General features: G+C 41.2%; 1 protein-coding gene across 1 annotated transcript in view; it reads left to right on the top strand.

Moving 5' to 3' along the window:
* The first annotated feature begins 7,634 nt into the window (after nucleotides 1-7,634).
* The window catches only part of LOC127631455 (sortilin-related receptor-like), a 95,550-nt gene continuing 90,163 nt past the window's right edge, over nucleotides 7,635-13,021 (top strand). The window contains exon 1 of the mRNA XM_052109567.1: nucleotides 7,635-7,919. Coding sequence (XP_051965527.1) covers nucleotides 7,635-7,919 — 285 coding nt within the window. The remainder of the gene's footprint in view (nucleotides 7,920-13,021) is intronic.

Below are 13,021 nucleotides of genomic sequence, written 5' to 3'. Positions count from 1 at the left end.
TCAGTTGAATATATTTTCCACATTAATTGTCACATATATTTACTGTAATTAATATAACAATATAATCATGATAATATTGCAATGCTATAATACTTGTACTAGTGAATTTGGCATAGCACTTTAATTGTTTTCACCCTTGAATTACTTGTTTATTATAGTAATTTGTAAATACTTTTGAATGAATCATCTGCAAAATGAATAAATGTAAAAAATAAATGCTTGTCCGCATTTTTATCATACATGTCACTACAGTTTGATGTCACAAAATATCAGCTTTATTTCAAGAGAAAACCCTAAATCATTTTTCTAATTTTGTCAACGTATAGCATAAACATTTACAATCATATTTTAACAATGTCTTATTTTCTTATAGAGCATATTCAAAAGAGGATATAATTTAAATCACTCTACACATAACACCATTAGAACGAACTAAAGATCTATCCTTGTAGTTTGTCAGAGATCAAAGCCAGAGATTGTCTCAGGTGTTCCTTCTTCTCTTTAAGATGGGATTCCAAGCTTCTGGCTTCAGAAAGAATATCTTCCAGTTCTCCAAGCTGTGAGACATCCACATTAGCTCTTTCCCTTAAAAGAGAACCTCTGAAATTAATATTTGAATGCGAACATTATAAATCAACACCTGAAGAGACACAGGGGAGGTGTGCGAATCTATCCAGTTACCTTAAGACCTCAGAGTACTGCGAAAAGAGCATGCTGGCCTCTCGGTTAGCCCCTAAAATTTCAAATGAAAACAAAATAGTAAGATATCTCACATGATTAATATATATTAATGTGAGAGCCAATTCTTGTTTAAAACATTATTATATAGTAACTAAAATAAATTTCATCATGACATATTACAATATGCAACAACCTCTTATAAAACGAATTATCAATACAAAGGTTTACTTAAATTATTTGTTACCATGAGTAAAAATCAGGACGCACCTGCCAGAACTGCTTCAAAACTATAAGACATTGTCCCAGCTGGAGATCTGGAATATTTTGCCTTTTTCTTTTTTATCGAAGATGTTTCAGAATATGTAGCTGTTTTTTCAACCTACATGCACAAAAGGATCATTAGTAAAAAAGATAAGCTAGCCATCAGGTAATTTAGACAGCAAGAAAACTGAATAGAGATCAACATCTGGCTGTAATCTCGCCATAGATTTGTAATCATAACAGCTGGCTTCTGTGATAACAGTTAAAAAAATTTTCACCTTCATCTCTGCTCCTTTAAACGCCTCTTTGTTGCTCGGTGTGCTCTTGTGACAGCGTTGTGTCATTACTGTCCTCTGTCTGAACAAGACAAGTGTATTTTGGGATATACAAAACACTTGAATATACAGTAGATATACATTTTGCGTGGACATAATGTCTTCTTGATTGCCAGAATGTCTATCTGAGATATTTTGTCACAATTGACAATAGATCACAATAGACCTTATTTACAGAAATGCCATTTTTGATTTTTGACAGGCTGTGCAATGAAAATGAATGAAAACGAGTCTGCAAGGGATAGACTTACCGTATCTTCAATGACATGCACTGTATAAAACTATCAAAAACAATACACTGGCAGCCAAAAGTTTGGAATAATGTACACATTTTTCTCTTATGGTAAGAAATTGGTACTTTTATTCACCACAGTGGCATTCAACTGATCACAATGTATAGTCAGGAAATTAATAATGTGAAAAATGTACATTATTATTTGAAAAAAAAAAAAAAAATCAGAACTTCTTAAACTAAGATCTTGACATTCCAGCTGTCAGTTTGTCCAGATACTCAGGTGACATTTCACCCCACACTTCCTGTAGCACTTGACATAGATGTCTTGTCAACTTACAGTCTAGCTGATCCCACAAAAGCTAAATGGGGTTCACATCCATAACACTCTATTCCAATTATCTGTTGTCCGATGTCTGTGTTTCTTTTCCCACTCTAAACTTTTATTTTTGTTTTTCTGTTTCAAAAGTGGCTTTTTCTTTGTAAATTTTCCCATAAGGCTGCACCCCTGAGTCTTATCTTTACTGTTGTACATGAAACTGGTGTTGAGCAGGTAGAATTCAATGAAGCTGTCAGCTGAGGACATGTGAGGCGTCTATTTCTCAAACTAGAGACTCTGATGTACTTATCCTCTTGTTTAGTTGTACATCTGATCTTCCACATCTCTTTCTGTCCTTGTTAGAGCCAGTTGTCCTTTGTCTTTGAAGACTGTAGTGTACACCTTTGTATGAAATCTTTTGCATAGCCTTCATTCCTCAAAACAATGATTGACTGATGAGTTTCTAGAGAAAGTTTATTTTTTGCCATTTTTGACCTTAAGACGTGCCAGTCTATTGCATACAGTGGCAACTCAAAATCATAAGTGAATTAAGATTCATTTAATGAACCAAACAGATTTCAACTGTGTTTGATATAATGGCAAGTGATTTTTTTAGCACCAAAATAGCAATTTGTCATGATTACTCAAGGATAATGTGTTTGAGTGATGGATGCGGAAAATGGGGTCTGTCTAGATTTGATCAAACATTACTTTTTTCAAATAGTGATGGTGCAATTTTTTCCATCAGTAATGTCCTGACTATACTTTGATCAGTTAAAGACACTTTGGTGAATTAAAGTACCAATTTCCTTCCAAAACAGCAAAATCTGTACATTATTTCACACTTTTGGCCACCAGTGTTAAGTCACATGTAAATTTCCAGAACTCATGTTGTCTGGAGTTCTTTGTCAACTGGAATTTCTTGGAAAGATGTTTGTTCAATGTTTTGTGAGCAGAACAAACCAAAAATACTTTAACAACCCACTGAAGAAACAGTCATATGTTTAGCCTATTCTTGACATTGACAGTACAATTTAAGTAAAATACTTAGGCTATTTCACTTTCAAGTACATTTTAGTAAATAAATCACCAAATTATCTGGTTGACAGATAAGCTGACTAGCTTAATTTTACCCTTGTGGAAAATCATTATCTCTGGAAAAAAACAAAAAAAGGAATGAAATTTTAATTGTTAGGGAGATACAAAACATAAATACCAGAAATCAACCCTTCTTCGATAACTTCACCTCCCACTCAACTGCCACTTTACCAACCGACGCTTTCTGGTGGTGTGGAGCAGTAAATAGTCGCGCGCACACAGACCATAAACGCGCCATTCCAACGCCTTTCGCGTGACTGTTTTGGACATGACACAGTGTGTGTGTGTGTGTGTGTGTGTGTGTGTGTGTGTGTGTGTGTGTGTGTGTGTGTGTGTGTGTGTGTGTGTGTGTGTGCCTTGACAGATCTGATGGCTTTGAATCAAATCTCCTCCCACGACCCTTCACGATTGAAACTCGCTCGAAAAAAAGACTATTTAAAAATATATAGCTTATAGCTAAATTATGTATTAAGAAAAGTCATTAAAAAAACAAAAATTATAATAAATAATAAATACATAATAAATTGATATATAAATGAATAAACCTTAATAAAAATAAAAAAAAGTGTAACAAAATAAAGTAATACTAAAAAAAATTGTTTTTGTCGACTGATTTGGTCAGTGTCGTCTTGTAGGCTACTTGCTCACTAGGAAAAATTATCAATAATAAAGTGAAACAATTGACCTAGCTGTCTAATGGCAATTGGCACTTTTATTATATACAAGTAATCACAATGAAATAAATAAATACATAAAATAAATAAAAAGCGTTACAAACGAATACAGAAAATCTGACCAGTAGATGGGGATGTTGGACAGTTAGGTCTATACTGTAAAAGTTAACTTTTAACACAAGCGAGGAGGAGATCGAGGCAGGAACGAGTGTTAATAAGATATATATATGTTAATATATATATCTAATTTTTTTTAATTATTATTAACAGAACATAATATACAACAGTATACAAATATATACAGAAAATGTAATTCCTTAATCAAAAAGATAACCACGAAAAATACTACAAGTCTTTTTTGCTTTTTTGTTGACTATATTCTCCAAACAGGTGCTGTAGTTCTTGATCTCCTGGAGAAAATTAATGAAATTTGGCTTGGACCCTGACCATTTCTTTTTATGTATGTGGAACTTCCCCAAAATAATAAAAAGTTGCACAAGAAATATAAAGTTATTATTATTGTTAATAAGAAATATATGGCACAGCCTCTGAGCGCCAGCATCTTGCGTGACTGCCCTGACGCCATGTTCGTGTATGTTTGATTGTAATACGTACACAATACAACATAAAGGCACATTTCTATGAGAACATCTTATAATATAGACTGAGAATAGAATACAATAACTTGTATATAAGTTCGCAACTTAAACAACAACCAAGAAAACAGTCAACAAAAAGGTTAGTGGTTCTATAAAATATTTGTCTAATATAAAAACTATTTTTGGCTTGTGAATTTTCCATTACTTTTAACACATCACAATATAACAACAGATACAACAGATGCTTTTTTAATCAACCCAATCAAATAAAGGAATATTTTTAACAACTCAATTATAAAACTTTTGAGGGCAATTTAAAACGAATTTACTAAAGAAATTGCTCAAAATATTTCCATCTTTGTACATGAAATGTAATACTGCTGATCATATCCCTTTATGCCACCAATCTTATATATAAAAAAAGTAGCTGTCTGGCTCGCAAAGACCCAACACTTACAGTGCAGTATTAATATATTACTGTATATATTCATATATAAGTATGATATAATTATATATAGGCCTATATATATATATATATATATATATATATATATATATATATATATATATATATATATATATATATATATATATATATATATATATATATATTACTTGTATATGTTTATTTAATATTTGTAGTATTTTAAATGAAAGTATTGCAAATTAATAACAAAATTTTGCCTAATTAGTTACAAAAATAAAGGGCATCTTGTGGAGCACTTGCTTTTGTTCCAAATTTCGAATGGGCCGCCGCGTTATGCAGAACGGGTCACAAAACGGCGCCACGATATGCCGAAGGGGGCAGCGACACGCAGAAAAGGACAGCGACCTCCAGCATTATAAGAACAAAGCAAATAAATAATTTCCCTACAGTTGGTGAGTCGCTGAGCATGCATTTTAGACAAAAGACAACAATAACAGTAATATAATGAGTTTCAATAACGTCAAAGAATGTTTTAAACGTCCGTAAAATGTATTAAAAAGCATGCCTGCATATCTGTTCACTTCAGTATAATGCACAAGTGTTCTAAGAACACAGCAGATCAATCTTTTTTCCTACAGTTTGTCTAGTGCACACCAACATAGAGGTAAAAAACAGGAGTTGATAATATAGCTTTACATTTTTAACACAGATCTAATAATCTGCTTAAATTGACAAAAAGAACCGATCAAATTTTTACCTCACAAATATAATATAAATGCAAAACTTAATGAAGACTCATGCACTGATATAATCTCCACTTACAATGTGTGCTTAAAAGAAGGATTGTCTTTTGATTTTTTTTATGCAGGTAATTTTATGTAATGCTGCCGATCAAGAACGATATGCCAATATATATCTCTCATATTTGTGTTCATCAACTCTAGACTATTCATTTAGATCAGCATCAATGTGATAAAAACATGGATAAATGTGCATTATTGAAAGCAACTTTGTAGAAATGAATGGAGATGCGTTGATTAGACTGTCTTGCTGATGGCCTACTACATAAAGGTTTTATCGGCTCATGAAATTCACCTGTGATTGGCTGGATAGTCACTCAACAGCTCAAATTAACAAAACACAAACAGTACTGTATACAAATCCACCATTTAGACTCAGTATGGGTTTAACTTGGAAAAGTGTGGGGTACAAAATCACCTTTTTAAAGAGTGTGGGGGAAGTGTCCCTCACGTCCCCTCGCGGCTGCTACACCCATGGTTGGCATCAATATCGCAATAGATTAAGCACATCAGTTTATTTTGATGAAAAGCTAAGTAATCAGCAATATATATAGCCTATATATCTATCTAGGGCTGGATTGATACTCTGGCATACCAAGCATTTTCCCTGTGGGCCGACGCACTTTGGGGCCGATCAGGGGCAGACTGGCCATTGGGAGAACCAGGACTAAACTGAAATGAGCCGCCACATTGTGCAGAACGGGCCACAAAACTGCACCACAGATTACAGAATACATGCTGTCAAATGTAATTTGTAACATATTTAGTTACATTACTCAAGGTCAGTAACGTAAATGTAGCCCTTCCTGTTCAAACCGATTTGTCAGCTGTGTTGTTACAATGTCAAAGACTTGGAAGAACTGTACACGGTAGTACTCCTGATCTGTGGATGGAACGGCTCAGCTGGGCCAGCATGTCTCCTCTGTGGCTTTCGTAAGTGTGGCATCTTTATTGGTTTGATGTCCAAAGATGTAACCAGATCAGTTGCGCTGGTGTAGACTGTGATGAATGCTTCTTCTGTTCGTTGGCTCTGAAAGTGTTTTTTCACACAGTCAACTGCACTTAACATGCCTCCAACTGTTTTCCCTCTCCCCTGCAGTGAAGTGTTCAGGCCCTCTAACCCCATCATCACCTCTTTTGCCAGAATCAGGCCAAGGACCGGGTGCCCTTTTGGAACCGCTCATGAAGGCCATTACCTCTAGAAGCTGTGTCGGATGTGCTTGACGAAGCCATCTCTTCCAATGACTGCCAAGACTGCCTCATATTGACCAAGGATGGTGTCAGTGGCTGGGGTGCGCACTGTCCATCATGTTGGGCATAAAGGTTTGAGTGTGATGTAGGAACCACTTGTGGACTTTGCAACAGACAGGAAGAAGCTGTCATGTAGTCGGCTGGCGCGGGTCCTGATGCTGCGATACCGCCTGCCTGATGGTAGCAGTGAGAGCAGCCCATGACTCGGGTGGCTGGAGTCTCTGATGATCCTCAGATCCTCAGCGAGCTTTTTTCACACGCCAAATTGTAACAGTAGTGGAATACAGTTACTTATGTTTTGTATTTTATATACGTAATGCCGTTACATGTATTCCGTTACTCCCCAACACTGGTTATGGATGGTGCTATCAATTTAATATTCATTTTCTTATTATTCCTTTTAATAATTTTAAATTTTTTCAACTTTATTTTATTTCTATTTATTCTTATTTCGTGTTCTTAACTGTTTTTTTTTTTTTTTATGTATCTTGTATTTTCTTTAAAAATTTATATGTAAAGCACTTTGAATTGCCATTGTGTATGAAATGTGCTATATAAATAAGCTTGCCTTGCATATGTACATGGATAAAGATGTTTATTAGATAATATAAGCAATGAAGTTTCCCCATTTTAAATTTTCTTATACCCCACATATTCTGGACAATATATGTGTCATTTTAGCTCTTGTGAAATATAACTAAAGGAAATGATGATCTACCAAAAAGATTCTGCAAATATACAACATCTTGTTCATGGATGCACTTACAATCATAATTGTTCTCAAAGCAGCACACTCTTAAAGGGAAAAACGAAAGTGAGGATTAGGTTATTTTTGTCTACCTTTACATGTGCTGTTCATGTTCAACATCTTGCGCAGATGTATCCATGGTAATGAGTTACTCTGCAGTTGACCGGTAGAGGCGCTAAATCACGTATTACAATCAAACATACACGAACATGGCGTCAGGGCAGACACGCAAGATGCTGGCGTTCAGTGGCTGTGCCATATATTTCTTATTAACACTCGTTCCTGGCTCTATCTCCTCCTCGCTTCGGCTTCACCATGACCAGAGATTCATGCTTCCGCAGGACCAGGGTTTCTCATTAGTGAGTGCACACCGGGAGCATGCAGAAAGTCGTGTCGTGCGTCTGGAGCGGGAAGTCAGGGAGGCTTCAGCCGCGCATCAACATCGCGTTCGGCGGAATGCTGCTGAAGCACCCGTACCAAAGGTTTATGGAAGGGTAAGTGAGTTTTAAATCAATTATACGTGAATTACATGGAGGTAATCACTGTAGAATCATCATCACTCATCTTTTGCACAACCCCCTAAAACATTGCACTCATTATTCCCAGATATATCTGTAGTTGTGTTTGCACCCATAGAAGTGTAATTGACCTGTTTGTGTCAAGAAGATTTTTCCCACGCGACTTTATGATGCAAAATATCTATAATTTCTGCTGTTAAAGTAAAGGTCGTTTTTGGACGTCCGATTATAAAAATGACTCGTCATGTATAGTGAATGTAGAGCGGTCAGGGTTCATCCCTCCGTACAAAAAGTCTCCGCTTTCTCTTGTACCTGATATCAAACAAGGCATACCCTTGCTTATGAGCCTCGCTCAAATATTAATAAACAAATACTAAAAACAGTGAGCTCAGCAAGCATTATGTATTTTATGACGTTATACTTAATGCACATTAATGATTTGAAGTTATTATTTAATTATTTATTTTTATTCCAGAACACACAGTGCTGCCTACCAGATGCTCCAATACATGAATAAGAATAAGCCAAGTGTGAAGAATTTACATGTTTACATTGATCATTGTATAAATATAGATTGTGCTGATTATATTCCCCCCTGGAATCTACACCCCGGAATGGGCATCTAATAGTTGTTGATTCTTTTATGTGATTGTATATTTTGTTATATATTAAGAGTACATGTTTGTGACTGAAGTGTTTATCACAAATGTCAGTGTATTGAGCATCATGGTTGTATGTCCCTTAGAAACAGATTATGCCCATGCATGTTCTTTTTAACTGATTTTGATGTTTGTTGACTGATTGAAAGCAGCCTGTTATGTAGTAATGGCCAAACCTGAGAGGCATAACTGGTTGCCAAGAAGCCGTGCAGAACCACATCAGCTCTCACCGGTCGCGCATACGCCGCCGCCGGTCAAGCTGCATCAGCGCTGCATTCGATGGCGGTTCTACAAGTGTTTCAGGCCAAACTTCTCCGCTCTATGGATGAGTCTGGACCTGAACCCGACGCTTTTAAGGACCTGCGCAGTGCTACAGACGTAGCTCTGCGAGCCACAAAGGCCACCGCCCAATCCATTGGCCGGGCCATGGCTAATTTGATCGTCCTTGAGCGCCATCTGTGGCTAACACTAACGGAGATGAAGGACGCGGATAAGGCACCCTTCCTTGACGCACCTGTCACTCCGAGCGGCCTGTTCGGACCTACGGTGAGAGATTTCACGGAGCGCTTCACTGAGGCGTGGAAGGATTCGCAAGCTATGCATCATTTCCTGCCTAAGCGCTCCAGCTCATCTCAAAAACCGCCCCAGCAGCAGCAGCGAGCCAGGGCAGAGCCGCCCGTCTCCCAGCCGAAGAGCAGACCTGAAAAGGACGCTCGACGCCGCTCGCGCTCGCTGGTCGAAGAAAGCCGCAGGAGCAACGAGGCCCTCGACCCAGAATCACCCTGAACACAGAGCCTCGTAAGTCTTCCTAGCAGCAGGAAGAAAGAGAGGAGTACGCGTCTCGCAAATGCCGGACCGCTCCCTCGCAAACATTTAAAACATTACCCAGTCCCCTTACAGACGGCTGGAAATGTCTATACAGCAGTCAATGGGCCAGTCATAAAACTCGCTCACCTGCAATGAAACGCCGTTTTCTCGGCGACACACAGAAATCACCAAAAGAGTCATTTTCTGCCTGTGTCACTAAGGGTTCACATGTCCACACTAAAGTGCGCATTCCCACATATCAATACTGTCCAAACAGTGCCAAACACCTCCCCAGCTCAGGCTGGATATCTCAAAAATGTAGATCGTGTGCCTATTGTCATGTATGCACCACTACACACAAGCACTGTTCCCACAGTTATAAACACTTCCCCAGTAAATACGGGAAGTGCTATAAGTGTAGCGTGTGCCTGCCGATTGCACGCACCCCTACACACAACTACCCACACAGTTTCAAACAGCTATGCCGCGAAACATCACAGATGCAATGCGCGAGCTAAGAAACTCCCCGCTAAATGCGGAAAGCTTTATGAATGTGGCGCGCGTGCCCATAATGATGAATGCACCCCCACTTCAAAACACTGTTCATACAGTTTCAAGCACCTCTACGACTTATGCTGTGAGCATTTTGGAAATAGCGCATGTGCCTGTACTCTCACACGCACCTCTGCACTCGGCACTCAATACGGCTGCTCAGCGCGCACCTGCGCCTCTGAGAGCCGTAGATTCTGTGTTAGCACAAAGCGATTTGCTGGCGGGCCCATACGTCACTGCGACACGTCCCCAGCCGCATTCAGCCCATATCTGTGCGAGCAGAAGCCTGGGAAAAATCCCTGACATGCCGAAATGGGTTTTGAACATAATAAAACACGGATACTCACTTCAATTCGCCAGAGACCACCCGCTTTTCAGCGGTAGTCGAGACGAAAGTGAGGAAAGATGTGTCACATGTTCTACGCACCGAGGTGCTCAAACTGATAGAGAAGGGCTTATAGAAACTGTTCCTCCCTCTTTGAGCGAGGCAGGTTTTACAGCCGCTATTTTCTCGTCCCGAAAGGACGGTGGCCTTCGCCCCATCCTGGATCTCAGACATCTGAACAAAGCGCTAATGATTCGCTCGTTCAGAATGTTAACAACCAAACATATCCTCGCGCAAGTTCGCCCGGGATTGGTTTCTATCAGTGGATTTGAAAGACGCTTACTTTCACATCCCGATAGCGCCTCACCACAGGCCCTTTCTGAGATTCAGCTCGAGGGACAGTCATACCAGTACACAGTACTACCATTCGCCTATCATTGGCCCCCCGTACATTCACGAAATGTATGGACGCGGCACTTTCCCCCCTGAGACAGCGGGGAGTGCGGATACTGAATTACCTGGACGATTGGCTAATCGTAGTACAATCAGAGGTTCAGTTAGTGACACACAGATCTTGGACTGTCAGCCATTTACAATGCCTGGGTCTGAGAATACATTTTGCAAAGAGCGTGCTATCCCCCAGCCAGAATATTTCTTTTCTGGGAATAGTGCTAGCTCTCTATTCGACGCCTTGCAACATCGTTCAGAACGGGCGCGCACGCCCCCGTCAAACGATTTCAGAGAATGCTCGGTCTCATGGCCTCGGCATCAGCTGTACTCCAGCTAGGATTGTTGCACATGCGTCCTCTCCAGCGCTGGCTCAAGAGCCGTGTCCCCACTCATGCGTGGCGCTCGGGCCACTTTTTGATCAGAGCGAATCATGGCTGTATAAAAGCCCTGACGCCCTGGAAAGCCATAAACTGGTATCAAACCGGCGTGAGTCTGGGCGTGAATACGCGGAGAAAAATGATCACGACAGATGCCTCCAAAATAGGATGGGGGCCCTTTACTGAGGGCAGGCCTGTTTCCGGCTTTTGGTCAAACCCGGAAAAGCGCCTACACATAAACTGTCTGGAAATGAAAGGGGTCACCTTGGCTCTCAGAGCCCTGCTTCCGCACCTGCAAATGAACACGCCCTGGTCCGAACGGACAACATGACGGTAGTTTCATGATATAAATCGCCAAGGTGGACTCAGGTCGAGCTCCCTGCACTCTATGGCCAGGGAGCTCATCCTGTGGTCACAACACCACCTGCGCCGCTAAGGGCAGCGCGACGTGCCAGGCGCCCTGAACCAAGGAGCGGACATGCTATCCAGAGACAAAGTTCTCCCAGGAGAATGGTCTCTCCACCCTCTGACGGTTCAGTGGTTATGGCTGAACCTTTGGCAAGGCAGAGGTCGACCTCTTCGCCTCCAAGGAAAACGCCGCACTGCCATCTCTTCTCAAAGCACGGACGCTACGCCCAAGTTTGGCCGAGCCGCCCCTTGTATGCTTTTCCCCCGATCGCGATGCTGCCTCAGGTCATCGGTCGGATCAGGGAGGTGAAATGTGCAGTGCTCCTGGTAGCCCCACTCTGGAAAAACCAGACGTGGTTTTCAGAGCTGGTACAGATGATGAAATCTGCCCCATGGCCGATTCCGCAGAGGCAAGACCTCCTCGGACAGGCCAGCAGGATGATTCTTCATCACTGCCCCGATCTGTGGGCCCTCCATGCATGGCCCCTCAACGGGTTCCCGAGAACCTCCCCAGTGGAGTTCTGAAAACCATTACTGAGGCGCGAGCCCCCTCTACGAGGCGCTTGTATGCCCAAAAGTGGAAAGTGTTCAGTGACTGGTGTGATACCAAGAGCTTGAACCCCAAAACGTGCGAGATACCAAGTGTACTCGCCTTTTTGCAAGAGCTGCTGGAGGCGGGCCGCACACCCTCCACGCTCAAAGTCTATGTGGCTGCCATAGCGGCGTCACACAATCCTGATAAATGACATTCATTAGGAAAAAACGATCTGATCGTTCGTTTCCTAAGAGGTGCTAGGAGGATGAACCCTCCTCGCCCACCTTCGGTGCCGATCTGGGACCTGGCCACGGTCCTGGACGCACTCAAAGGTGCCCCGCTCGAACCTCTCCGAACCGTGCACCTCAAGCAGCTCTCGCCAAAACCACGCTCTTGCTGGCACTCGCTTCAGTTAAAAGAGTGGGCTGACCTGCACGCGCTGTCATCAAGCTCTGCTTGCCTGGAATTTGGACCTAACGACTGCAGAGTTGTCCTTAGGCCAAAGCACGGGTATATTCCTAAGGTGCTCTCTACACCCTTCAGAGCACAGGTGATATCTCTGGCAGCTTATCGTCCTCAGCAGACGAAGGTGATGCAAATTTACTCTGCCCGGTCAGGGCGCTCAGAGTATATTTGGAACGTTCTGCCCTGTTCAGACAGACGGAACAATTATTCGTATGCTTTGGCAGCCGAACTAAGGGTCTCGCTGTCTCAAAGCAACGAATATCGCGCTGGATAGTGGATGCTATAGCGCTAGCTTATGGAGCCAAGGGCCTTCAATGCCCCTTAGGCGTCAGAGCTCACTCTACGAGGAGCATGGCCTCCTCGTGGGCATGGTCGAGTGGGATACCCATTGAAGATATTTGTGCGGCGGCAGGCTGGGCCTCGCCTTCGACATTTATCAGGTTTTATAACCTACAGGTCCCCTCACTGCATTCCAACATTCTATCAGTCTGACTGTGGAA

Source organism: Xyrauchen texanus, chromosome 38 (genome assembly GCF_025860055.1).
Source record: "Xyrauchen texanus isolate HMW12.3.18 chromosome 38, RBS_HiC_50CHRs, whole genome shotgun sequence".
NCBI classification, from domain to species: domain Eukaryota; kingdom Metazoa; phylum Chordata; class Actinopteri; order Cypriniformes; family Catostomidae; genus Xyrauchen; species Xyrauchen texanus.
The sequence above is the reverse complement of the archived record's forward strand: the minus strand, read 5'-3'. Positions and strand labels throughout refer to the sequence as shown.